We start from the raw sequence: 26043 nt of genomic DNA on the forward strand, positions 1-26043 counted from the left end.
CTGCTCTGCGTGTTAAACCCTGAAACAATGAAAAACCCGCTGGATTTGCTACGAGCCAGAGCGGCGCCTTTAGCAAAACCAACACGGAGACGACGCCGGTTTTAACCGTCACCAAAAGTCGGCGTGTGCTTGGGGCTGTTCCTAAGGATAACGCGTCCGCAGCTGAACTTCACACGGTCGCAAAGCCACGTTTGTACCTTGTCCCTGTAAAATCAGCCCCGGTTGTGGGGTTTTTACCAGGCGTTGGTGAGCGTCCCGATGCGCAGCCCCCTCTGCCTGCACAGCTCCACCAGGGCCCTCTGGAGATGGTGATACGGCTTCCCGCTGCTCCCGAGTTGCTGTGGACTGGCAGGAACCCCGAGGTCGCCAGCCTTTCTCCAGGTCACCACCTCTTTCCCGGGGTCAAGCCGCAGACTCCTGTGCCCCTGAAACCGCTCACCACAGTCCCCAGGGGGACCCCGTTACTGCAACAGTCCTCGCTGGTCACAACCTCCCAGGGGTTCAGCGTAGCTCCTCTCGGAGCCCTCAGCACGCCTGCTTCTCGTTAATCCCCCTTCGTTTTACTGCTCCCCAGGCACTTACTGCAGGAAGCGCCGTCCACGGGGTGCAGTCATCCCACCGCTGGCACCAGTTGTCACGGAGTGTGGGGGAGACAGGGCCTGCGCCCAGGGCCGGCTTTAGGAACTGTGGGGCCCGACTTGAATACCCGGTGGTGGTCCAGGTCTTCAGTGGCACGTTGGCGGCCGGGTTCCTTCACTCGCTCCAGACCCCCCACCGCCAAAATGCCACCACAGACCCAGAGCGAGTGAAGGAGCCTCTGACGCCGAAGTGCCACCAAAGACCCGGAGCGCCGCCGGGTAGGTAAAAAAAATTAAAAGCGTCTAAGGCGCGGGGCCCTCTTAGGCGTGGCCCCGATTCCAGGGAATCGGCCTAAAGCCGGCCCTGCCTGCACCCCCCACTTCCTGCGACTCACCGGGACTCCCAGCCAGCCAGTAACACAGAAGGTTTATTCGAGGGCAGGAACACGGCGTAGAACAGAGCTTGTAGGTACCGACAACAGGACCCCCCTCAGTCAGGCCCCTATTGGGGGGGCAGGGAGCTTGGACCCCGGCTCTGGGCCTCCCACCGTTTCCCCAGCCAGCTCCAAACTGAGACCCCCTCCAGCCGTCTCACCCAGCCTCCCCCCCCCCCACTTTGTCCAGTTTCCCGGCAGGAGGTGTCACCTGGCCCCATCCCCCTCCTGGCTCAGGGATCATCCCTCAAGTGAAGACACCCCCGATATCCCATCACCATCCAGCACCAACGCAGACAGTCCCAGTAAAACTCCCCCGCAGCACCCCCAGGTCAACCCTCGCCACTGCCTGCACCGTCCCAGATACCCACAAACAGCCCACACGTTCCCCAGACACATGGAAAATACCTCGTCGTTCTCAATGGCCAAACGCGCCCCAAGTGGGTAGGTCCAAAATGAGACCGGGGGTGGGACATACCCTAAAAAGGGGGGGGAGGACACAACTACTGAGGTCCGTGTATTCTGGGTGGCATGTGGGGGGGGGCTGGGTGCCGGGATCCGCTGTCCCGTGGGGGGGGGGTCGCTGCGGGCGATGGGCACCGCCGGGGTGGGCCAGGGGGCCTGGCCAACAAGGTGGCTCTTGTGACAGCTTCTACGGAGGGGTGAGTGACCCCCCGCCCCACTGACTGGTGTCCCCCACTCCTGACCCGCAGCCCCTGCTAGCCCAGCCCTGCCCCCGCCAGCCCTGCCGGTGCCCCTCACTCCCGCCCCGCAGCCTCTGGGATCCTCCCCCCAGCCCCTTCAGTGCCCCTCCTGACCCACAGCCCCACAGGATCCCTCCCCAGTCCCCCTCACTCCTGACCTGCAGCCCCTGCTAGCCCAGCCCTGCCCCCCATGACGGAGCAGGGAGCAGGGCGGATTTGAAGTTGGACCCCTGGTCCGTTAAGACTTCCTTGGGGAACCCCACCCGGCTGAAAATGGTCAGCAGCGCATCCGCCACGGTGTCTGCTTCAATAGAGGACAAGGCCACCGCCTCGGGGTAGTGAGTGGCGAAATCTGCCACCACCAGGATGTGGTTCTTCCCTGACCGGGTCGCCTTGCTGAGAGGTCCCACTATGTCCATGGCCACCTTCTGGAAAGGTTCCTCTATGATGGGCAAAGGCCTCAGAGCTGCTTTCCCCTTGTCCCGGGCCTTCCCCACCTGCTGGCAGGGGTCACAGGATTGGCAGTACTGTCGGACATGGGGAAAGACCCCAGGCCAGTAAAAGTTCTGTAGCAGCCTCTGCCTGGTGCGCCAGATTCCCTGGTGCCCTGCGAGGGGGATGTCATGGGTCAGGTACAGGAGCTTGTGGCGAAACTTCTGGGGAACCACCAGCTGCCTCCTGATCCCCCATGACTCCACTTCCCCGGGGGGAGCCCATTCTCGGTACAGGAACCCCTTCTTCCACAGGAACCTCTCCTTGCAACCTCTCCCCATGGTCTGTACTGCACTGAGGTTAGCCCAGTCCCTGGGCTTCTGCAAGGAGGGATCCTTCTGCACCTCGGCCTGGAACTCAGCAGCTGGGACAGGGATGGGGACCTGCTCTCTCTCACCGGCTGGGTCTGAGGCCGCAGCCTCTCTGCGCCCTGTCTCTGGGCGTTCCCTCCCCACCGGGTCAGGGTCCTGCGTCTCGGGCAAGGTACCTTCCCCATTGTCAGGGTGCAGAGCCCTGCGCCGACTCTGACTACGGGACACGACCAGGGCACCCCGGGCGTTGCTTGGCCAGTCCTCCAGGTCCCCCCCCATTAACACCTCCGTGGGCAAATGTGGGTGCACCCCCACGTCCTTGGGGCCCTCCTTGGCCCCCCACTTCAGGTGCACCCTTGCCACGGGCACCTTGAATGGGGTCCCGCTCACGCCCATCAGGGTCAGGTAGGTGTTTGGCACCATCCGATCTGGGGCCACCACCCCGGGCCGGGCCAGCGTCACCTCTGTGCCCGTGTCCCAGTACCCAGTGACCTCCCTCCCGTCTACCTCCAGGGGAACAAGGCACTCGCTCTGGAGGGGCAGCCCCGTGCCCACCCTGTAAACCCAAAACCTTGAGTCCGGAGCATCCAGCCCCCCGGGGCCCTCCTCCCTCCTTAGCAGGTGGTACGTGGCCAGCCCCCCTTGCCTGGGAATGCTGCCCCTCGTCCAGCTGGGTCTTTACCCAGTTAACCCTCTGTTGGTTGGGTCTGTTCAGTCTGTCCCTGGGCCCGTATGAGGCCTCATTGGCCACAGTGATAGCAGCCCATGTCTCGTGGGTCCCCTCGAGTGGGTCGGATGGACCTGACGCTGGATGTTCCCCTTTGGTGGGGGTTCTCCATAGGCCCCCGCTGGGAGGTCCCATGGTGACTCTCTCTCTGCGTTGAGGCAGACCTGCTCCTTCGAGACTCCTCCCTGTCATCCCCTGCACGACTGTCCACAAACTGGTTGGCCAGCCGGCCTGCGTGCTGCGGGTTCTCCGGCTTCTGGTCCATCAACCACCGCCTCAGGTCCGACGGGCACTGCTCATACAGGTGCTCCAGTACGACTAGGTCAAGCAGGTCTTCTCTAGTTTGGGCCCCAGCTGTCCACTTGCGGGCATACCCCTGCGCCCGGTTGATCAGTTGCAGGTATGTGACCTCCCGGGTCTTATGTTGACTCTGGAACCTCTTCCGGTACATCTCCGGGGTCAGCCCAAACTCGCGGAGCAGGGCCTCTTTGAACAGGTTGTAGTCCCCTGCCTCTGCTTTGGCTGTACACCTCCACGGCGGAGGAGTCCAGTAAGGGGGTGAGAAACTGGAGCCTGTCTGCGGGGTCAACCTGGTGCAGCTCGCAGGCGTTCTCAAAGGCCGTCAGGAAGGTGTCTATGTCCTCCCCCTCCTTACGCCGGGCCAGGAAGCTCTTATCAAAGCTCTTTGTAGGCTTGGGTCCCCCCTCACTCGCCGCAGCCGGGGCCTCACTGCTCCTCAGCCGGGCCAGCTCCAGCTCACGCTGGTTCTCCTCATGCTTACGCTGGTTCTCCTCCTCCTCCAGCTCATGCTTACGCTGCTTCTCCCGTTCCTCCCGCTCCTGCTTCAGTTCTTGCCTCCTTAACTCTAGTGTCTCCTTGTCATATTCCAGCCGCATCCGTTCCAGGGACGGGGAGCTCCGCCGGGACGATCCCACCGCTACCACCAGTTGTCACAGAGTGTGGGGGGAGTCAGGGCCCTGCACCCCATCCTGCCCGTGCCCCTCACTCCCGACCTGCAGCCCCCTAATCGCCACAGTGAGCCCAGATGCCTGGGTCCTCTCCCCAGTGTTGGGATGGAAGTGGAGGCTGGGAGCCAGGACTCCTGGGTTCTCTGCCTGGCTCTGGGAGGGGAGTGGGGTCTAGTGGTTAGAGTAGGGGGGTGCTGTGAGACAGGACTCCTGCATTCTCTGCCTGGCTCTGGGAGGGGAGTGGGGTCTAGTGGTTAGAGCAGGGGGGGTGCTGGGAGACAGGACTCCTGTGTTCTCTGCCTGGCTCTGGGAGGGGAGTGGGGTCTAGTGGTTAGAGCAGGGGGGGCTGGGAGCCAGGACTCCTGCGTTCTCTGCCCGGCCCTGGGAGGGGAGTGGGGTCTAGTGGTTATAGCAGGAGGGTCTGGGAGCCAGGACTCCTGGGTTCTCTCCCTGGCCCTGGGAAGGCAGCACCTGGCCCAGGGGGAGCCGATTGTGGTCGGTAACCAGCCCCCCCATGTCTCATCTCTCCAGGCCCTAGAGCGTCACGGGGGTATCGACACCCTGGTCTCCAATGCGGGCGTGAACCCGTTCTTGCGCAGCACGCTGGACGCCAGCGAGGACGTGAGGAACAAGGTGGGGGAGGGGGCAGAGCAGAGAGCGGGGGTTGGTGGGGGAGGGGGAGTCGTGGGGCAGAGGGGGCCGGGGATCGGAGGAGGGGGGAGGTGAGCTCTGTGGGGGATGGGTGGAGGGAGGAGGCGGTGGGGGTAGAAATGGGGGTTGGAAAGAGGAGGTGGGGGTCAGAGGGGTGGAGGGAGGGGCACTGGAGGGAGGGGGCAGCTGCGGGGGGGAGGGGGAAAGGGTGCCATTCCGCAGGGGACAATCAGGACTGTGGAACGCTCCCCTCCCCTCACTTTTCCAGTCTGGGGTTTGCACAAACGGTTGAAGTTGAACAGTTGAACCAGCCCAGTTACTGGAGAACGGAAGATTTTTAAGTGAATATTAAGCAATGAAGCACCAAGGTGGGAGCTCGCTAGAAATGAAATAAAAGTGACCTCCGCAGGCTGGGTCGTCGACTCGAGCAAAGCCACCGGGTTTAAGGTGAAGTTTCTCTCACCCAAACACTTTCAGCACTTGGGAAATTTCCAGGCGAGGACCATTCCCCCCAGAACTACAGCATGATACAGTAACAACGAGACAGCAAAATCCTATAACTTCCTGCCCTATTTCGCTACACATATTTCAACAGGACACTGATACTCAGCAGATTATGACTTTTCACAGGGTAACCTGCCACGGCAGACTTTGTACAGGATTGATCATAGCCCTATAAAAGTGGGGTACAGGGGGTCACAGGGAGGAGAGGGGGAAATGCAGCTGGGGCAGAGTGTGGGGCATGAGGGAGTCTGGGGGGTGCAGCACAGCACTGTGTGTGGGGGGAGAAGCAGGACCCCTCCTGAACCGCCCCCCCCTTCAGACCCTGCAGGTGACCGTGATGGTGCTGGCGCTGCCGGTCAGCCTGGTCGTGCCCCACACGGAGAAAGGGGCGTGAATGTGGAGGGGACGAGGGGGCAGCAGGTCTCTCGTCTCTGGCTCATTCCCTCTCTCTGTGCAGGGGCGGCTCCATTGTCCTCAGTGGGTTCTCCCCCTTCCCGGTAAGACACCCCCGGCCCCGAAGGAGGGCGGGATGGAGGGGAGTGTCGGCTGCAGGCAGACGGAGGGGGCTGGTGGGGTGGGTGGCCGTGGGTGGTCAGAGGCAGCAAGGGGGGGCTGGTGGGGCCGAGGGGCGGCAGGGGGGTGGGGGCAGGGGGTGGCTGGTGGGGGCGGGGCAGGGACTGGCCGTGCTGATCCCGCCCCCCCAGGCGCTGGGCCCCTACAGCGTCAGTAAAAAGGCTCTTCTGGGGCTCACCAAGGCCCTGGCACCCGAGCGCGGCGCCCGCAACGTCCGCATCAACGGCCTGGCCCCGGGGATCATCCAGACCCGGCTCAGCTCCGCCGTGAGTGCGGGGGGGGGCTCACCTGGGGGGCGGGGCCTCACCTGGGGGGCGGGGCCTCACCTGGGGGGCGGGGCAGTGACCCCCAACTCGGCTTTTTCTTCCAGCTGTGGAAGGAGGAGGCCGTAAAGGAGAAAATGTTGAAGAACCTGAGAGTGAAGAGATACCAACGTCCTCCAGTCCCCCACCCCCCTACGCACCCCTCCCCCGCCCGCCCCCTACGCACCCCTCCCCCATCCAACCCCCTACGCACCCCTCCCCCATCCATCCCCCTACACACCCCTCCCCCATCCACCCCCTACGCACCCCTCGCCCATCCGCCCCCTACGCACCCCTCCCCCATCCGCCCCCTACGCACCCCTCCCCCATCCACCCCCTACGCACCCCTCCCCCATCCATCCCCCTACACACTCCTCTATCCAGCTACTCCTCCATCCACCCCCTACACACCCCTCCCTCCCTCCATCCATCCACCCCCCTACACACACCCCTATCCATCCATCCATCCCCATCCACCCCCCTCCATCCACCCCCCTCCATCCCCTCCCACACCCCTCTATCCATCCACCCCCTGCCCAGTCCCCTGCCCCGGGGCTCACCCTGTCTCTTCTCCCCAGGCTGGGGGTCCCGTCTGACTGTGCCGGGATCGTCTCCTTCCTGTGCTCCCCCGACGCCAGCTACATCACCGGGGAGACCCCTCCCCCTCTGAGCCCCGGAACACGGATGGCCTGAAGGAGGGACGGACGGATGGGCCCTGATTGGCCCGACCCCAAATGGGGATCTGGGAGCCCTGATGGCTATTGGGTTACACTCCTCTGGGGAGGGGGGTCTTGGGGTCCCCTCTTGGGGGTCTGGGACACAAGCAGGTTTGGGTGGCAGGAATTGTGGGGAAGGACTGGAGGGAAGTGGGGGAGGCCCATGGGGGGGCTGGAGAGAGCCAGTGGATCAGCTTTTGGGGGGTAGGGAGCTGGGGTGCCCTGTATGGGGGGTCTCCTTTGGGGAGAGAGAAGCAGGGTAGTTCTGGGGATGGGGGCAGGGAGTGGGCATGAGGGAATATTGGGGTACACATCAGGGAGGAGGGGTGGGGCAAGGAGAAGGGGAGATTTGGGGGGTCTGGGAAGGTGGATTTGGGAACAGGGGGGGCTGAGGGTTGGGGCTTGGGGACCCCCGCCCTTCCCCCCTTCCCCATCTCCATCTCTCCAGGTACTAGCCACCCGCCACGGGCCTGAGAGATTGTTTCTGCCTCCTCTGTCTGCCTCCTTTGGGGGGTCTGAAAAAGGGGGGGCAGGAGGAGGGGACAGAGCGGGGGGGCTGTAAGGGGGTGGGGGGATGGGACAGAGCGGGAGGGGTCTGTAAAGGGGGGTGGGGGAGGGGACAGAGCGGGGGGGCTGTAAGGGGGTGGGGGGAGGGGACAGAGCGGGGGGGGTCGGTTAAGGGGGGCGGGGGAGGGGACAGAGCGGGGGGGCTGTAAGGGGGGCGGGGGAGGGGACAGAGCGGGGGGGTCTGTAAGGGGGGCGGGGGAGGGGACAGAGCGGGGGGGGCTGTAAAGTGGGGCGGGGGAGGGGACAGAGCGGGGGGGGCTGTAAAGGGGGGCGGGGGAGGGGACAGAGCGGGGGGCTGTAAGGGGGGCGGGGGAGGGGACAGAGCGGGGGGGTCTGGTAAGGGGGGCGGGGCAGGGGACAGAGCGGGGGGGTCTGTTAAGGGGGGCGGGGGAGGGGACAGAGCGGGGGGGGTCTGTTAAGGGGGGCGGGGGAGGGGACAGAGCGGGGGGGTCTGTAAAGAGGGGCGGGGGAGGGGACAGAGCGGGGGGGTCTGTTAAGGGGGGCGGGGGAGGGGACAGAGCGGGGGGCTGTAAAGGGGGGCGGGGCAGGGGACAGAGCGGGGGGGTCTGTTAAGGGGGGCGGGGGAGGGGACAGAGCGGGGGGGTCTGTAAAGGGGGCGGGGGAGGGGACAGAGCGGGGGGGTCTGTTAAGGGGGGCGGCGGCGTGGACAGAGCGGGGGGCTGTAAGGGGGGGCGGGGCGGGTGACAGAGCGGGGGGGTCTGTTAAGGGGGGCGGGGGAGGGGACAGAGCGGGGGGGTCTGTTAAGGGGGGCGGGGGAGGGGACAGAGCGGGGGGGTCTGTAAAGGGGGCCGGGGAGGGGACAGATCGAGGGGGTCTAAGGGGGGCGGCGGAGGGGACAGAGCGGGGGGGTCTGTAAAGGGGGCGGGGGAGGGGACAGAGCGGGGGGGTCTGTAAAGGGGGGCGGGGGAGGGGACAGAGCGGGGGGGGTCTGTTAAGGGGGGCGGGGGAGGGGACAGAGCGGGGGGCTGTAAGGGGGGCGGGGGAGGGGACAGAGCGGGGGGTCTGTAAGGGGGCGGGGGAGGGGACAGAGCGGGGGGGCTGTAAAGGGGGCGGGGGAGGGGACAGAGCGGGGGGGTCTGTAAGGGGGCGGGGGAGGGGACAGAGCGGGGGGCTGTAAGGGGGGCGGGGAGGGGACAGAGCGGGGGGGCTGTAAGGGGGGCGGGGCAGGGGGGGGTCTATTGCGGGTTGAAAAGGGGCGGGACGTAACTGGAATCCCGCCCCCCGTTACGTTTCCCCCGTTCCCGCAAGGGGGGGCTGTGTTGTCGGGAGCCCCCCCCCGCTCACACACTCCGCCGCCGCCGCCTTCCACCTTCCCTCCAGCCCTCGCCCGGCTCCGCTCCCGGGAGAGCGTCTCTCCCCCTCCGGCAGCGGCCGGTTCTCCGCCCGCCGGGGGATCCCTGCGCTCCCGGCTCCGGGCTCCGGGCTCCCGGCTCAGGTTCGCTTTCCCGGCCCCCTCCCCGCACCCGCACCCCGAGATCTTCCCCCTCCAGCTGGAAATTCCCCCCGATTCACTCCCCCTCTGAGCTGGTTCAGCTCCCTCCCCCCCCCCATTCCTCCGGCCCTGACCCCCCCATTCCTCCGCCCCTGATCCCCCCATTCCTCCTCTCAGCCCCACTCAACCCTCCTTTCACGCTCCCTTCTTTCGCCTCCAGAGCATGGACGAGATTCCTCCCCGCGCAGCGCCGCCTTGGGTGTGCCCGGCTCTCTAGCTGGGCTGTTCTACCTCCCTCTTTCCTGGCCGCATGGAGCCGCTTCCTGCTTCTTCTCTGCCTCTCGGAATAAATACAGAGTGAGTGAGTATCTATCCATCCCCATCCACCCATCATCCATCCATCTATCCGTCTATCTATCCCCATCCACCCATCATCCATCCACCCATGTATCCATCCCCATCCACCCATCATCCATCCATCTATCCGTCTATCTATCCCCATCCACCCATCATCCATCCACCCATCTATCCATCCCCATCCACCCATCTATCCGTCTATCTATCCCCATCCACCCATCATCTATCCGTCCATCCATCCACCCATCTATCCATCCCCATCCACCCATCATCCATCCACCCATCTATCCATCCCCATCCACCCATCTATCCGTCTATCTATCCCCATCCACCCATCATCCATCCACCCATCTATCCATCCCCATCCACCCATCATCCATCCATCTATCCGTCTATCTATCCCCATCCACCCATCATCCATCCACCCATCTATCCATCCCCATCCACCCATCATCCATCCATCTATCCATCTATCTATCCCCATCCACCCATCATCCATCCACCCATCTATCCATCCCCATCCACCCATCATCCATCCATCTATCCGTCTATCTATCCCCATCCACCCATCATCCATCCACCCATCTATCCATCCCCATCCACCCATCATCCATTCACCCATCTATCCATCCCCATCCACCCATCATCCATCCATCTATCCGTCTATCTATCCCCATCCACCCATCATCCATCTATCCGTCCATCCATCCACCCATCTATCCATCCCCATCCACCCATCATCCATTCACCCATCTATCCATCCCCATCCACCCATCATCCATCCATCTATCCGTCTATCCATCCCCATCCATCTATCCGTCTATCTATCCCCATCCACCCATCATCCATCCATCCATCTATCCATCCCCATCCACCCATCATCTATCTATCTATCTATCTATCTATCTATCTATCTATCTATCTATCTATCTATCTATCTATCTAGTCCCTGCTGCCCCCTGCTGGAGGGGATGGGACCTGCCCCTTGTCTGTGTGTGTGTTGGGGATATTTTTCAGGCTGTCTGTTTCTCTAAGTTGGGGGTCTGGTTGTCCCTCCCTCTCTCGGCCAGCCACTCTCTCACCCTCTTTCGTTGTAGGTACCCCACATCATGAGGCCACTGTTGGGAGCCCTCCCTGGCCCCCCGGCTCCGCTCCACACCCCCAGCAGCTCGTTTGCTTCCTGGGAACACCTGGCGCCTCTCTGAGTCAGGGGACCGGGAGCACATCCCGACACCTGTAGCGAGAGATTCCCAAGGCCTGCTCTACGCCTGTTGGACACTATACCTGTAGCTGGGGAACTCCTGGGCTGTAGAACACCAAGAATTCCAAGCCTGGCAGCACAGTCATAACCAGGTGGCTGTAAGTCTAGAGGGCTTTATCTGCCTGTAGCCAGAGAACCAACCACTCTCTGCCTGTAGCTGGAGAAATACAGTCCCTGCTATATACCTGTCACCAGAGAACTCCAGGACCGCTGCACGCCTGTAGCTGGAGAACTCCAGAACCATTGTATGACTGTCGCTGGAGAACTCCAGGACCGCTGTACGCCTGTAGCTGGAGAACTCCAGGACCGCTGTATGCCTGTAGCCAGAGAACCCTGGGATGGCTGTACACCTGTAGCCAAGAACTCCAGGACCACTCTACACCTGTAGTTACAGAACATAGGACTCACCTGTCACAAAAGACCCCTGGACTTACTGTATGCCTGTAGCTGGAGAAATCAAGGACTGTTGCACACCTGTAGCCAGAGAACTCCCAGCCCCCATCTGCCTGTAAAATACAGAGACTCCCAGGTCACAGCATGGCAGTGCAGAGCCAGAACCAAGTCATTGCTGATTTGGAGGCCACTGTCTGCCTGTAACACATGGAGTCCAGGACTATACTACATCTGTGACCAGGGAACTCCAGGAGCCACACACGGGTGTAATCAGACAGCCTCCATAGCCCAGTAGCTACAGAATTACAGGCTGTAGTCTTACTGTAGGGCACCATACAGCCATAGCCAGATTCCTGTAGGTGTGGAAGCAACCATACGCCTGTAGCCAAAGATGTCTGGGACTGCTGTATGACTGACCCCCACTTTACACCTGTAGGTGGAGAAGTCTGGACTTTTGTACCACTGCCGTGCGCCTGTAGGGGACAACTCCAGGATGTCTGTATAACTGTATCTCCATTGAATGGCTGTAGGTGGAGATGTCTGGGATTTGTGTATGACTGGAGCTGAAGTACACATCTGTAGCCAGAGAACTCAGAGGTTGCTCTGACTGTAAACACTCCCCTCTCCCCCACCACCATGTGCCTGTAGGTGGAGAACTCCAGGAGTGGCACACTGCTGTAGCTCCACTGTCCACCTGTAGGAGGAGAACTGGTTCTTCGTACACCTGTAGCTACACTTGACCGTAGACAGCGAAGCCGGGGATCTCCCTACGACTGTCAGGGCCAGGACTCAGGAGTGGCGTGCGACTGTTGCCCTGCCTGTAGGTGGCGAAGTCTGGGACCTCACTCCAGCTGTAGGGGAAGAACTCCAGGACTGACATACGACTGTTGGTCCCATTGTCCACCTGTTGGAGGAGTGGAAGTTGCTGCTCCAGATGGCACCGTGATCCTGCCACCTACCGCCAGCCCCGCGCGGTGGGGCCGGCCCCGGCGATGAGCGCAGGGTCCTGTGGGTAGCCGGCGCCGGGAGAGGCGGGGCCTCATTACATGCATGTCCCACGGGGGCAGGTTCGACTTTGACGATGGCGGCTGCTACGTGGGTGACTGGCAGGAGGGCCGGGCGCACGGGTACGGGGTCTGCACCGGCCCTGGGGCCCAGGGCGAGTACAGTGGGCAGTGGCGGCGCGGGTTCGAGTCTCTGGGCGTCTACACCTGGCCCAGCGGCAACACCTACCAGGGCCATTGGAGCCAGGGCAAGCGGGAAGGGCTGGGCGTGGAGCGCAAGAGCAAGTGGTGTTACAAGGGGGAGTGGAGCCACGGGCTGAAGGGCCGGGCCGGCGTCTGGGAGAGCCACTCCGGAGTCACCTACGAGGGCATGTGGAGGGACGGGCTGCAGGATGGCTACGGCGCCGAAACCTACGCCGACGGAGGTGAGGGCGGCCGGGTGCCAGCTCCGGGGTGGGGGCGGGAGAGAGGGGAAGGGGGGATCTGTCTGTCTGGCCAGACGTGCGGGCCCTCCATCTGCCCAGCTTCACGCTCCCTCCATCCAACCACATCTGTACACAGGCCCACCACCATCCACTCTCCTGCCCTGTTCTGCAGGCCATCGCTGCATCCGCATTCATCCCTCCATCCATCCGCCAGCCAGCCACCCCTCTATCCCTGCGGTTCCACCCTCCCTCCCTCCATCCATCCACCCAGGTCCATCACCCACCCCTCTATCCCTGCGGTTCCACCCTCATTCCATCCATCCACCTGCCACCCACCCCTCTATCCCTGCGGTTCCACTCTCCATCCATCCATCCACCCAGGTCCATCACCCACCCCTCTATCCCTGCGGTTCCACCCTCCCTCCCTCCATCCATCCACCCAGGTCCATCACCCACCCCTCTATCCCTGCGGTTCCACCCTCCATCCATCCATCCACCTACCACCTATCCCTCTATCCCTGCGGTTCCACCCTCCCTCCTTCCCTCCCTCCCTCCGTCCCTCCATCCACCCAGGTCCATCACCCACCCCTCTATCCCTGCGGTTCCACCCTCCCTCCCTCCATCCATCCACCCAGGTCCATCACCCACCCCTCTATCCCTGCGGTTCCACCCTCCCTCCCTCCCTCCCTCCATCCACCCAGGTCCATCACCCACCCCTCTATCCCTGCGGTTCCACCCTCCCTCCCTCCATCCATCCACCCAGGTCCATCACCGACCCCTCTATCCCTGCCGTACCTCCCTCCCTCCCTCCCTCCCTCCATCCACCCAGGTCCATCACCCACCCCTCTATCCCTGCGGTTCCACCCTCCATCCATCCCTCCATCCACCCAGGTCCATCACCCACCCCTCTATCCCTGCGGTTCCACCCTCCCTCCCTCCATCCATCCATCTGCCACGTATCCCTCTATCCCTGCGGTTCCACCCTCCCTCCATCCATCCATCCACCCAGTCCATCACCCACCCCTCTATCCCTGCGGTTCCACCCTCTCTCCCTCCCTCCATCCACCCAGGTCCATCACCCACCCCTCTATCCCTGCGGTTCCACCCTCCCTCCTTCCCTCCCTCCCTCGATCCATCCACCCAGGTCCATCCCCCACCCCTCTATCCCTGCGGTTCCACCCTCCCTCCTTCCCTCCCTCCCTCCATCCATCCACCCCTGTCCATCACCCACCCCTCTATCCCTGCGGTTCCACCCTCCCTCCCTCCATCCATCCACCCAGGTCCATCACCCACCCCTCTATCCCTGCGGTTCCACCCTCCCTCCCTCCCTCCATCCACCCAGGTCCATCACCCACCCCTCTATCCCTGCACCTGCCATCCACCCCTCTATCCCTGCGGTTCCACCCTCCCTCCTTCCCTCCCTTCCTCCATCCACCTGCCACCCATCCTTCTATCCCTGCGGTTCCACCCTCCCTCATTCCCTCCCTCCCTCCATCCACCCAGGTCCATCACCCACCTCTTTATCCCTGTGTTTCCACCCTCCCTCCATCCATCCACCCAGGTCCATCACCCACCCCTCTATCCCTGCGGTTCCACCCTCCCGCCTGCCCTCCCTCCATCCACCCAGGTCCATCACCCACCCTTTTATCCCTGTGGTTCCACCCTCCCTCGCTCCCTCCCTCCATCCACCTGCCACCCACCCCTCTATCCCTGTGGTTCCACTCTCCCTCCCGCCCTCCCTCCATCCATCCACCCAGGTCCATCACCCACCCCTCTATCCCTGCGGTTCCACCGTCCCTCCATCCATCCACCTGCCACCCACCCCTCTATCCCTGCGGTTCCACCCTCCCTCCTTCCCTCCCTTCCTCCATCCATCCACCCAGGTCCATCACCCACCCCTCTATCCCTGCGGTTCCACCCTCCCTCCATCCATCCATCTGCCACCCACCCCTCTAACCCTGCGGTTCCACCGTCCCTCCATCCATCCACCTGCCATCCATCCCTCTATCCCTGCGGTTCCACCGTCCCTCCCTCCATCCACCTGCCACCTATCCCTCTATCCCTGCGGTTGCACCCTCCCTCCCTCCATCCATCCACCCAGGTCCATCACCCACCCCTCTATCCCTGCGGTTCCACCCTCCCTCCATCCATCCACCTGCCACCCACCCCTCTAACCCTGCGGTTCCACCGTCCCTCCATCCATCCACCTGCCATCCATCCCTCTATCCCTGCGGTTCCACCGTCCCTCCCTCCATCCACCTGCCACCTATCCCTCTATCCCTGCGGTTCCATCCTCCCTCACTCCATCCATCCACCCAGGTCCATCACCCACCCCTCTATCTCTGTGGTTCCACCCTCCCTCCCTCCCTCCACCTGCCACCTATCCCTCTATCCCTGCGGTTGCACCCTCCCTCCCTCCATCCATCCACCCAGGTCCATCACCCACCCCTCTATCCCTGCGGTTCCACCCTCCCTCCATCCATCCACCTGCCACCCACCCCTCTAACCCTGCGGTTCCACCGTCCCTCCATCCATCCACCTGCCATCCATCCCTCTATCCCTGCGGTTCCACCGTCCCTCCCTCCATCCACCTGCCACCTATCCCTCTATCCCTGCGGTTCCATCCTCCCTCACTCCATCCATCCACCCAGGTCCATCACCCACCCCTCTATCTCTGTGGTTCCACCCTCCCTCCCTCCCTCCACCTGCCACCTATCCCTCTATCCCTGCGGTTGCACCCTCCCTCCATCCATCCATCCACCCAGGTCCATCATCCACCACTCTATCCCTGCGGTTCCACTCTCCATCCATCCACGTGCCACCCATCCCTCTATCCCTTTGGTTCCACCCTTCCTCCTCCCTTCCATCCATCCATCCACCCAGGTCCATCACCCACCCCTCTATCCCTGCAGTTCCACCCTCCCTCCCTCCATCCATCCACCCAGGTCCATCACCCACCTCTTTATCCCTGTGGTTCCACCCTCCCTCCATCCACCCAGGTCCATCACCCACCCCTCTATCCCTGCGGTTCCACCCTCCCTCCCTCTACTTCCACATTCACTTCCTCCCTTTGTCTGCCCAATTTCCATCCCCCAGCCCTCTAACCCCCATGCCCTCCTTTGCAGGCACCTACCAGGGTCAGTGGCAATCCGGGAAGCGGCACGGTTATGGTGTTCGCCAGAGCGTCCCCTACCGCCAGGCTGCCTTGGTGTGCTCCCTGCGTCGCACCTCGCTGGAATCACTCCGCAGCGACCCCGACCCCGGTGTGCCCCCTGCTCCGCTCCCTCCCCCTCCCCTGCCCCCGCCGCTGCTCCCGGGGGACAGCCCGGCCTCGGGCTCCCGGGGCGGCTTCGTGCTGGCCTTCCCCGGTGACCCGGACTTCCCCAAGGGGGCCAAGAAGAAGACGGGAGGCTTCTTCTTCCGGCGCTCCCTGCTGCTGAGCGGCCTGCGGGTGCGCCGGGCCGAGTCCAAAGCCTCTCTGGGCAGCAAGCGGGGCTCGCTGAAGAGTGAAGCCGGGGTGAGCTCGACCGGGAGCGAAGCCACCACCCTGAGCTACGCCGAGACCGAACCCCCCGAGATGCCGTCGCGGTTGGCCATCGAGGGCTCCTCCACCGAGGTGTACGCCGGGGAGTGGCGTGCCGACCGGCGCAGCGGCTACGGGGTCAGCCGGCGCTCCAACGGGCTGCGCTACGAAGGCGAGTGGCTGGGGAACCGGCGGCACGGCTACGGGCGCAGCACCTACCCCGACGGCACCAAGGAAGAGGGCAAGTACAAGCTCAACCGCCTGGTGAGCGGCAAGGTGAAGAACCTCATCCCGCTCCGGCGCAGCAAGGTGAAGGAGAAGGTGGACCGGGCGGTGGAGATGGCCCGCAGGGCCGTCAGCCTGGCCAGGCAGAAGCAGGAGATGGCGGCCACCAGGTCAGCTGGCAGACGGGGGCCGCTGGCGGGCTGTGGGGTGGGGTGGGGGAGTGTGGGGGGAGAGGGACTGTGGAGGGGAATGTGGGGTGGGGACATACGGGGCTGAGGAGAATGGGGTACATGGAGGAGTGGGGGATGTGGAGGCAGAGCATGGGGTGGGTTTTGGGGGGAAAGGGGGACAGGCGATTGGGGATGTAGGAGGGGAGTGGGTGCAGAGGGGAGGGGAGATGTAGAGGAATGGGTGTGTGGGTGTGTGTGGGTGTGGTTGGGGGGCAGTGGATGTGTGTCTAAATAACACACCCTGTTACACTCTCTGGGGCCTGCAGTGGCACTGGGGTTTGAGTTGGGCTTCAGGGGCTTGGGCAGGGAGCCCCCTCTGGGTCCTGGGATTCACCTCTGAAAAACACCCCAGAACACTGCCTTTTCTCCTGGCCACAAATCTAGGCAAGGCCCAGGCTTCAGATAGGCCTTGTAGGCCTCAGTGGACCCAAAGCCATAACTCCTCCATCCACATGGAGGGGCCTCTTGTCCCACAACCCCTTCCCCAGGTGCCATTTTCCCTCCTTCCTGAACCTTCACTTCCTGCCTGGGAAGGGGGACCTCAAACCACGATGGGGAGAGGTCACGAGGGAGTCACTGGCAGCCATCTTGAAAGTTGGCTCAAGTGACCCCCCGAGTGGGTAGACATCTTGAAACCTGGGTTAAGTGACACCCCCAAGCCAACCCAACTGGGTAGCCATCTTGAAAGTTGGATCAAGTGACCCTCAACTGGGGTAGCCATCTTGAAATCAGGTTCAGACCACCCTCAGCTGGGCAGCTATTTTAAAGTTGACTCAAGTGACCTCCCCAACTAAGCAGCCATCTTGAAAGCTGGTTGAAATGACCATGGAACACCAACTTGTCCATTCTCCCAGAGGCACATTATTTTGTCAACCACCCTCCCTGCGGGCTTGCATGGGTGCAACAGGGGCTGGATGGGAACTAATTAACGATGGAGTCCCAGTAGGCAAATGAACTGGGAGGTCCCCGTGGCCAGCTGAGGGGCTGCAGAAGAAGTCCCACCCCTACTAGGAAGCGGGAGTTCACCCTGCATTAGGGTGAGTCAAGAGTAGCCGCCCTGAAAGTTGGTTCTAATGTCCCAAGTTGGGACGGTCACCTTGAAAGTTGGTTCTAATGGCTCCAGTTGGGACGGTCACCTTGAAAGTTGGTTCTAACGACCCCAGTTGGGACGGTCACCTTGAAAGTTGGTTCTAATGACCCCAGTTGGGACGGTCACCTTGAAAGTTGGTTCTAACGACCCCAGTTGGGACAGCCATTTGAACATTGGTTCAAGTTACCCCAGTTGGGGCAGTCATCTTGAAAGTTGTCCAGTTGGCCTGGACGGAGGAGAGGCTGGGTGATTGGTGTGGAGGCCTTGCTGAGACTGGGGTGGTGGAGGGGAGGGCCCTACCGCCCAAACTTGACCATACTGAGGTGCTTTCTTGGGGACCATTGGGTTTCTAGCTGGCATAGGGAAAGCAGGTGGGTGGATGGACTTGGCTGCCAGAACGTGTGTCCTTGCCCAGCACTGGAATTGAGACGTTGGCTCGGCCAACAAACAGCGATGATGGCTCCTCTCTGTCTGGCTGGAGTTTGCTTTTCTCTCCTTTCCTCTGGCACGCGCCTTCTCTGCTGCTTTTCGTTAATTATTTCTTTCGCTGGCTGTCTCGTTTTGTGTCTCGTTTTCTGTCTCGTTTTGTGTCTCGTTTTGTCTCTTTCTTTCTTTCTTTCCCCCCCCATTCCCTGCCCTCCCCCCCCCATGTTGCCGTCCCCAGCCAGGGCATGGTTGGGGGCTGGGGGTGGGGAAGACGGGTTACATGGAGTGTGTGCAAGGGCCTAGCAGAGGCTGCCTGGTCTCCTAGGCAACTGGCTGATGGCAACAGCAATTGGCTGGCAGTTGCTGTGGAAACAGCGGAGCAGCAGCATCCACTGGGCATGGGGTGGGGGGAGAGGCTGCTGGGGGGGGAAGGGCACTTCCCCTGGCATGGAGGGGGGAGGGCGTTGGGGGTTGGGTGAAGTGCAGGGGCAAGGTGGGGGCTGGGCGCTGGGTCGGGGTGATTCCTGGGGGCCAGGGGGTGTGATCAGTAACTATGGGTGGGAACAGGTGCCGGGGCGCAGGGTGGGGGCTGGGTGGGTGGCTGCAAGGGGGGCGACGGCAGGGGATGGGGGCTGTGGGGTAGGACGGATGGGGATGGGTGGTAGGTGCTGAGGGTTAGGCTGGGGGCTTGGTTGGTTGCACTGGGGATGGGTGCAGGAGAGGTGGGCAGGCTTGGGTGGGGGAGGGCCCAGCGCTGACCCCAGGGAGGCCCCACCCCACAGAGACCCACCCTGCCCTCTCCCCAGGGCGGCCGATGCCCGGCTGAAGGCCACGGCTGCGCTGGCCTCCGCCGAGAAGGCCATGGAGGCGGCTCGAGTGGCCAAGATCCTGGCCCAGGATCTTCAGCCCATCCTGGACGACCCTGGTGAGTTTGGGGGGTGGGGCAGCCCTCTGGCCCAGCTCTCCCTCTGTAGAGGGGTGCCGGGTTGAGGAAGGGGCATCCACCGCTCCCCACGCTTGTATGGGGGTGATTTTGAATCCCTTTTCTCACCCCACAGCACCCATTTTGTCTCTGCCTCCCAATTCCTGACCCCCCACATCCCTGCACCCCCAAACCTGGATTCTCCTGACAGTGTGGGGGGGCTGAATTTGTGGGGGGCATTGAACCCTGTGGGATGCTATCACCCCCCTTTTCTCTCTGCCCCCCAAAACCCAGAGCCACGGCCCCGCCTGGACTCCGAAGGCACCGACACGGACCTGTTAGAATATGACAGCCCGGGGGTCTACGAAAATGGGGTCACCCCATCCGATGTGACCCCAGACCCCAGCTACCCCCCCACTCCGCTGCAGCCCTGGAGGGGGGACTCCCGCCGGACTTGGCACCCTCTGGAGAACGGGGGACCCCCTCGAGTGCCCCCTGCAGATGCATCAGACCCTGAGGATGAGTGGGGGTGCCGGAGGTTCCCTGCCCGGACACCGGGGTTCCCACCCAAGGGACTGTGGGAGGGGGATGAGGAGGAGGGGGAGGCAGGGCGCCCCCTGGTGGGCACCCCCCGCAGCGGCAGCTCTGGAAGCCTCCAGGAGGAAGAGGAGGAAGAGGAGGACTACGAGGAAGAGCTCCCCCAGCTGGATATTGGGGAGCCCCAGGCGGGGCCAGAGGTGGCAGGACCCCTGGGGCACTCTGGACTGGGGGCTGACAAGCTGCCTTTGGGGGTGGGGGCTGCGGCTCAGGGTGAGAAGGAGACAGGAGCAGCCGTGAGACAGGTAAGAGGGGCAAAGGGGCACCCCCTTCTTCCCCCCCTTCCCAGAACTGGGAGAGAACCCAGGAGTCCTGGCTCCTAGCCCCTCCCCCCAAACCACCAGCCCCCACTCCCATCCCCGAGCTGGGAGAGAACCCAGGAGTCCTGGCTCCTAGCCCCTCCCCCAAACCACCAGCCCCCACTCCCGTCCCTGAGCTGGGAGAGAACCCAGGAGTCCTGGCTCCTAGCCCCTCCCAGGGCCACCCAGAGTGGGGGGCAAGAGGGGCAATTTGCCCCAGGCCCCGGGCCCAGCAGGGGCCCCCACGAGAGTTTTTCGGGGCCCCTGGAGCGGGGTCCTTCACTCGCTCCGGGGGGCCCGGAAAACTCTCGCGGGGCCGGGCCCAGGAGCTTCTTACGCTCCCGGTCTTCACCGGCGGGGGGGGTTCTTCCGCTCCGGGGCGAAAGGACCCCCCACTGGTGAATTACCGCCGAAGCGGGACCCGCCGCCGAAGTTCAGCTCGGTCTTCGGCGGTAATTCGGCAGCGGGGGGCCCTTCAGTTCAGAGACCCGCCGCCGAAGTGCCCCGAAGACCCGCGGTGGGGCCCCCCCGCCGAATTACCGCTGAAGACCAGGCTGCACTTCGGCGGCAGGTCCCGCTTCGGCGGTAATTCGGCAGCAGGGGGGGGGGCCCTGCCGTGGGTCTTCGGGGCACTTCGGCGGCGGGTCCCGGAACAGAAGGGCCCCCCGCCGCCGAAGACCCCAGGCCCCCGGAATCCTCTGGGTGGCCCTGGCCCCTCCCCCCAAACCACCAGCCCCCACTCCCGTCCTGGAGCTGGGAGACAACCCAGGAGTCCTGGCTCCTAGCCCCTCCCCCCAAACCACCAGCCCTCACTCCCGTCCCGGAATTGGGAGAGAACCCAGGAGTCCTGGCTCCTAGCCCCTCCCCCCAAACCACCAGCCCCCACTCCCGTCCCCGAGCTGGGAGAGAACCCAGGAGTCCTGGCTCCTAGCCCCTCCCCCCAAACCACCAGCCCCCACTCCCGTCCTGGAGCTGGGAGACAACCCAGGAGTCCTGGCTCCTAGCCCCTCCCCCCAAACCACCAGCCCTCACTCCTGTCCCCGAGCTGGGAGAGAACCCAGGAGTCCTGGCTCCTAGCCCCTCCCCCCAAACCACCAGCCCCCACTCCCGTCCCCGAGCTGGGAGGGGGGTTGTGGGCAGGGCCCAGCTGATGACGCTCCTCGGGATTGGCTGGTGTCCTGGCTCCTGTCTCATAGCAACTGCATCCTCCATCCAGCATCCCTCCCGCCCCACTGCAGCATCTCAGCCCCGCCCAGCACAGCCGCAGTGGGGGGTGCTGGGAGGAACTGGCGGTGGGGAGGGGGATGCTGGTCTGGTCACTTAGAGGGTGTGGGGCTGGGAGCCAGGACTCCTGGGTTCTCTCCCCGGCTCTGGGAGGGAAGGGGCTCTAGGGGATTTGAGGGGCGGGGGCAGAGGGCCAGGACTCCTGGGTTCTCTCCCCAGCTCTAGGAGGGAAGGGGCTCTAGGGGGTTTGAGGGGGGGGGCAGAGGGCCAGGACTCCTGGGGTCTCTCCCCAGCTCTGGGAGGGAAGGGGCTCTAGGGGGTTTGAGGGGGGGGGCAGAGGGCCAGGACTCCTGGGTTTTCTCCCCAGCTCTCGGAGGGAAGGGGCTCTAGGGGGTTTGAGGGGGGGCAGAGGGCCAGGACTCCTGGGGTCTCTCCCCAGCTCTGGGAGGGAAGGGGCTCTAGGGGGTTTGAGGGGGGGGGCAGAGGGCCAGGACTCCTGGGGTCTCTCCCCAGCTCTTGGAGGGAAGGGGCTCTAGGGGGGTTGAGGGGGGGGGCAGAGGGCCAGGACTCCTGGGGTCTCTCCCCAGCTCTGGGAGGGAAGGGGCTCTAGGGGGTTTGAGGGGGGGGGCAGAGGGCCAGGACTCCCGGGTTCTCTCCCCAGCTCTGGGAGGGAAGGGGCTCTAGGGGGGTTGAGGGGTGGGGGCAGAGGGCCAGGACTCCTGGGTTCTCTCCCCGGCTCTAGGAGGGAAGGGGCTCTAGGGGGTTTGAGGGGGGGGCAGAGGGCCAGGACTCCTGGGGTCTCTCCCCAGCTCTGGGAGGGAAGGGGCTCTAGGGGGTTTGAGGGGGGGGGCAGAGGGCCAGGACTCCTGGGTTCTCTCCCCAGCTCTAGGAGGGAAGGGGCTCTAGGGGGTTTGAGGGGGGGGCAGAGGGCCAGGACTCCTGGGGTCTCTCCCCAGCTCTGGGAGGGAAGGGGCTCTAGGGGGTTTGAGGTGGGGGCGCAGAGGGCCAGGACTCCTGGGGTCTCTCCCCAGCTCTAGGAGGGAAGGGGCTCTAGGGGGTATGAGGGGGGGGGTGCAGAGGGCCAGGACTCCTGGGTTCTCTCCCCAGCTCTGGGAGGGAAGGGGCTCTAGGGGGTTTGAGTGGGGGGGTGCAGAGGGCCAGGACTCCCGGGTTCTCTCCCCAGCTCTGGGAGGGAAGGGGCTCTAGGGCGTTTGAGGGGGGGGTGCAGAGGACCAGGACTCCCGGGTTCTCTCCCCAGCTCTGGGAGGGAAGGGGCTCTAGGGGGTTTGACTGGTGGGAGCAGAGGGCCAGGACTCCTGGGTTCTCTCCCCAGCTCTGGGAGGGAAGGGGATCTAGGGGGTTTGAGGTGGGGGCGCAGAGGGCCAGGACTCCTGGGTTCTCTCCCCAGCTCTAGGAGGGAAGGGGCTCTAGGGGGTTTGAGGGGGGTGCAGAGGGCCAGGACTCCTGGGGTCTCTCCCCAGCTCTGGGAGGGAAGGGGCTCTAGGGGGTTTGAGGGGGGGGGGCAGAGGGCCAGGACTCCTGGGTTCTCTCCCCAGCTCTGGGAGGGAAGGGGCTCTAGGGGGTTTGAGGGGGGGCAGAGGGCCAGGACTTCTGGGGTCTCTCCCCAGCCCTAGGAGGGAAGGGGCTCTAGGGGGTTGAGTGGGGGGGTGCAGAGGGCCAGGACTCCTGGGTTCTCTCCCCAGGTCTAGGAGGGAAGGGGCTCTAGGGGGTTGAGTGGGGGGGTGCAGAGGGCCAGGACTCCTGGGTTCTCTCCCCAGCTCTAGGAGGGAAGGGGCTTTAGGGGGTTTGAGTGGGGGGGGGGTGCAGAGGGCCAGGACTCCTGGGTTCTCTCCCCGGCTCTGGGAGGGAAGGGGCTCTAGGGGGTTTGAGGGGGGGGCAGAGGGCCAGGACTCCTGGGGTCTCTCCCTGGCTCTGGGAGGGGAGTGGGGCGGGGGGCTGGGAGTCACGTGGAGGGTGGGGGATGTGGGGTGGGAAGTTGTGGGTGTGTTTGCGGTGGGGGGTTGAGGCTGGGGAGTTGGGAGGTGTATGGGGGGCTGTGGCGTCGGCTGGGGTAGGGTTATGGGGGAAGGGGGTGTTTGGGGAGAGGGTAAGGAGGGGTGTCGGGGGGGCGTGTCTCACCCCTCCCTTTTCCCTTGCAGGGAGCTCACCCATTGGTGGTTCTGGCCGTCGTGTTGATTGACATCTGCCTGGCTCACCTGTTCTCTCTGCTTCTCACCTGAGACGGGGTGGGGGGCGGCTCCCCACCAGACCTCTCCCTCTGCCCCTTCCCCCACCCCACCTGTCACTCATTCCCTCTCTCTCTCTCATTCTTTGTCGGTCTGTGTCGTTCATTCCTCCGTCCCGCTCTGCCCCCTTCCTTCTCTCTCTAGATTGTTTACATATGAAGGGCTCTTTCTAGCAGATTTCTCTTTCTCTCTGTCTGAGACCACGACACCCCCCCCCCATTTGAAATTTGGGGTTCCTTTCCCCTTAATGCACTCCTTCTTTTGGGGTTCAGTAAATCGGGGATGGGGGATCCCAGGGCTGGGAGTGGGGGGGAATCCCAGCAGGGGGTGTGCTCGCCCCGCCCCTCCAAAACCAAACAAAAATGGCGAACTTTTATTTCTGCTTTTTTAACTCTTCTCGCTGCGTCTGAATGAAATAACTAGTTAAAACATTAAAAAGGGGGCGAAGGGGGTGATTCTGTCATTGGGGGGGTGACTGGGGAGCTCAGTCCTGGTGCGAGGCTGTTGAGGGCAGCTGCTACACCTAGTGGGGCAAAAGAGGAAGTCCCGCCTTTGGAAGGATGGTTCTAAAGGGGTCAGACAGGAAGTCCTGCCTCCTAGAGGGCTTAGCAGGGACCTCATGGTGTGGAACACCATCTACTGGAGGGTGGGGAAGTGCCTCCTTCAGGAGAACCACCCCAAGCATTTAACACAGGAAGTCCCGCCTTTTGCAGGGATGTGATGGTGCAATAAAAGCAGTGGGTAGGGAACACTCCCCTAAGGGGTGAAATGGGGAGTCCTGCCTTTTGTAGGGATGTGACGGTGCAATACAGGAAGTTCCACCCTCGGCAGGGTAGAGGATACTCGTCAGAGTGGTGGAACAGGAAGTCCCACCTTTTTAAAGGGACATGATGTGCAATAGAGGAAGTTCTGCCTTCTGGAGGGTGGAAAAGACTCCTAAAGGGAGCAAAGCAGGAAGTCCCGCCTTTTTGCAGAGATCGGCGGGTGCAAAACAAGAAGTCCCACCTTCTGGAAGGCAGGGAGACACGATTTAGGGCAATGAGGGAGGCTGGATAGTCCTGCCTGACCACGGGAGGGGAACGCAATGATACCCCAAGATACGTGTTGACTTAGAGGGGGGCTGTACAGTTGTGGGGGATACATCCCCTCCGATCACCCAGGGCAGGGTTAGGAAGTTGGGGGGCCCTTTGGGGGCACCCCCTGGCAGGAATCTCCCTCTCAGTCCCCCGGAAAATGCATGAGGATGCTCAGTGTATTGGGAATGTGTATAATCGACTCCAGTTTTCTACCTCCCTCCCTGCTGGCTTTCTCCTCCCTCGCTCCGCCGCCCCCGCCCCCGATTGCCTTTTCCACTGGATATTTCTTATATCGTGTCTTTGGGATTGAAAACAAAAGTCTTGCAGATTTAAACAAACCAGAAATTTAATAAAAATATATTAATAAAAAAAGGGAAAATGGACTGACATCCTCTTCTTTCGTGTTGGGAACCCAGGAGTCCGGGCACCCCGGGTTCCCGGCACCAGCCCCGGCTCCCCTCCCGGGGCCGGGCAGAGAACCCAGGAGTCCGGGCTCCCGCTCCCCTCCCGGGGCCGGGCAGAGAACCCAGGAGTCCGGGCTCCCGCTCCCCTCCCGGGGCCGGGCAGAGAACCCAGGAGTCCGGGCCCCCGGCACCGGCCCGCATTGCCGCTGGGGGCGGGGCTCCCCGCTCGTGGGTGACCGGCTGCCCCGGACGCCTGGGTCCCTCCCGCCGCGCGGGCGGGGCGGGGCGGAGCGGGGCGGGGCGGAGCTCTGCGCGCGCTCTATGGTTTCACAGCCCAGAGCGGCCGCCGCTCACCATAGAGACGGCGCTTCCCAGAGAGGCTCCGACCAACGAGTGCAAGATAGAGCGGGTGCGAGGGAGTGAGAGGCCGCTCTGGGAGGAGACTGGAGGACTCCTGAGTGTCTCTATGGTCTTAAAGAGACCCCTCCCCCCCAGGCTGGGGAGAGAACCCAGGAGTCCGGGCTCCCAGCCCCTCCCCCACCCTCCAACCACCGGACCCCACTCCCCTCCCAGAGCCGGGGAGAGAACCCAGGAGTCCTGGCTCCCAGCGCCTCCCCCACCCTCCAACCACTGGACCCCACTCCCCTCCCAGAGCTGGGGAGAGAACCCAGGGGTCCTGGCTTCCAGCGCCTCCCCCACCCTCCAACCACCGGACCCCACTCCCCTCCCAGAGCCGGGGAGAGAACCCAGGAGTCCTGGCTCCCAGCGCCTCCCCCACCCTCCAACCACCGGACCCCACTCCCCTCCCAGAGCTGGGGAGAGAACCCAGGAGTCCTGGCTCCCAGCGCCTCCCCCACCCTCCAACCACCGGACCCCACTCCCCTCCCAGAGCCGGGGAGAGAACCCAGGAGTCCTGGCTCCCAGCACCTCCCCCACCCTCCAACCACCGGACCCCACTCCCCTCCCAGAGCCGGGGAGAGAACCCAGGAGTCCTGGCTCCCAGCGCCTCCCCCACCCTCCAACCACCGGACCCCACTCCCCTCCCAGAGCCGGGGAGAGAACCCAGGGGTCCTGGCTTCCAGCCCCACTCCCTGCTCTAACCCCCCCCCACGCTAATTACAACCACGCGGCCCCCAGGGGCAGAGAAATCAGCCCCTCGAGCAAACCACGGAAGTGAAAAACGCCCCGTTTCCAGGGCTCTTCAGCCCGTCTGTGGTTCAGGGACTCCCGTTGCCCAGCTGGTCCCCGCCACGCCAGGGGCTGGGACTGGCCTAGAGGGAAGGTGACACGGCAGGACTCCCGACGCTGGCAATTGAAGGGGCAGGGCTGGCAGCGTGGTGGTTAGGCAGCAGGGCACGACG

At 63.6% G+C, this 26043-nt stretch overlaps 2 protein-coding genes across 3 annotated transcripts; both read left to right on the top strand.

Annotated features, from left to right (window-relative positions):
- Positions 1-1604: 1604 nt before the first annotated feature.
- On the top strand, positions 1605-7045 carry LOC123347463 (dehydrogenase/reductase SDR family member 4-like). Its single transcript, XM_044984878.1, has 4 exons — positions 1605-1619; positions 4746-4847; positions 6313-6366; positions 6821-7045. The coding sequence occupies exons 1-4, from the start codon at positions 1605-1607 to the stop codon at positions 6935-6937; spliced, it is 288 nt and encodes a 95-aa protein (XP_044840813.1). The 3' UTR covers positions 6938-7045.
- A 1753-nt stretch (positions 7046-8798) lies between these two features.
- Positions 8799-24653, top strand: JPH4 (junctophilin 4). 2 transcript variants are annotated; one of them, XM_044985557.1, is made up of 7 exons: positions 8799-8983; positions 9201-9341; positions 10435-12420; positions 15546-16338; positions 18721-18839; positions 19131-19678; positions 23116-24653. In XM_044985557.1, the coding sequence occupies exons 3-7, from the start codon at positions 12042-12044 to the stop codon at positions 23194-23196; spliced, it is 1920 nt and encodes a 639-aa protein (XP_044841492.1). In that variant the 5' UTR covers positions 8799-8983; positions 9201-9341; positions 10435-12041; the 3' UTR covers positions 23197-24653. The 2 variants fall into 2 exon arrangements, with proteins under 2 accessions (XP_044841492.1, XP_044841491.1); XM_044985556.1 differs by having other exon boundaries at positions 9201-9337.
- The last annotated feature ends 1390 nt before the right edge of the window (positions 24654-26043 follow it).

The sequence above is a fragment of the Mauremys mutica genome, chromosome 13, assembly GCF_020497125.1.
Source record: "Mauremys mutica isolate MM-2020 ecotype Southern chromosome 13, ASM2049712v1, whole genome shotgun sequence".
NCBI classification, from domain to species: domain Eukaryota; kingdom Metazoa; phylum Chordata; order Testudines; family Geoemydidae; genus Mauremys; species Mauremys mutica.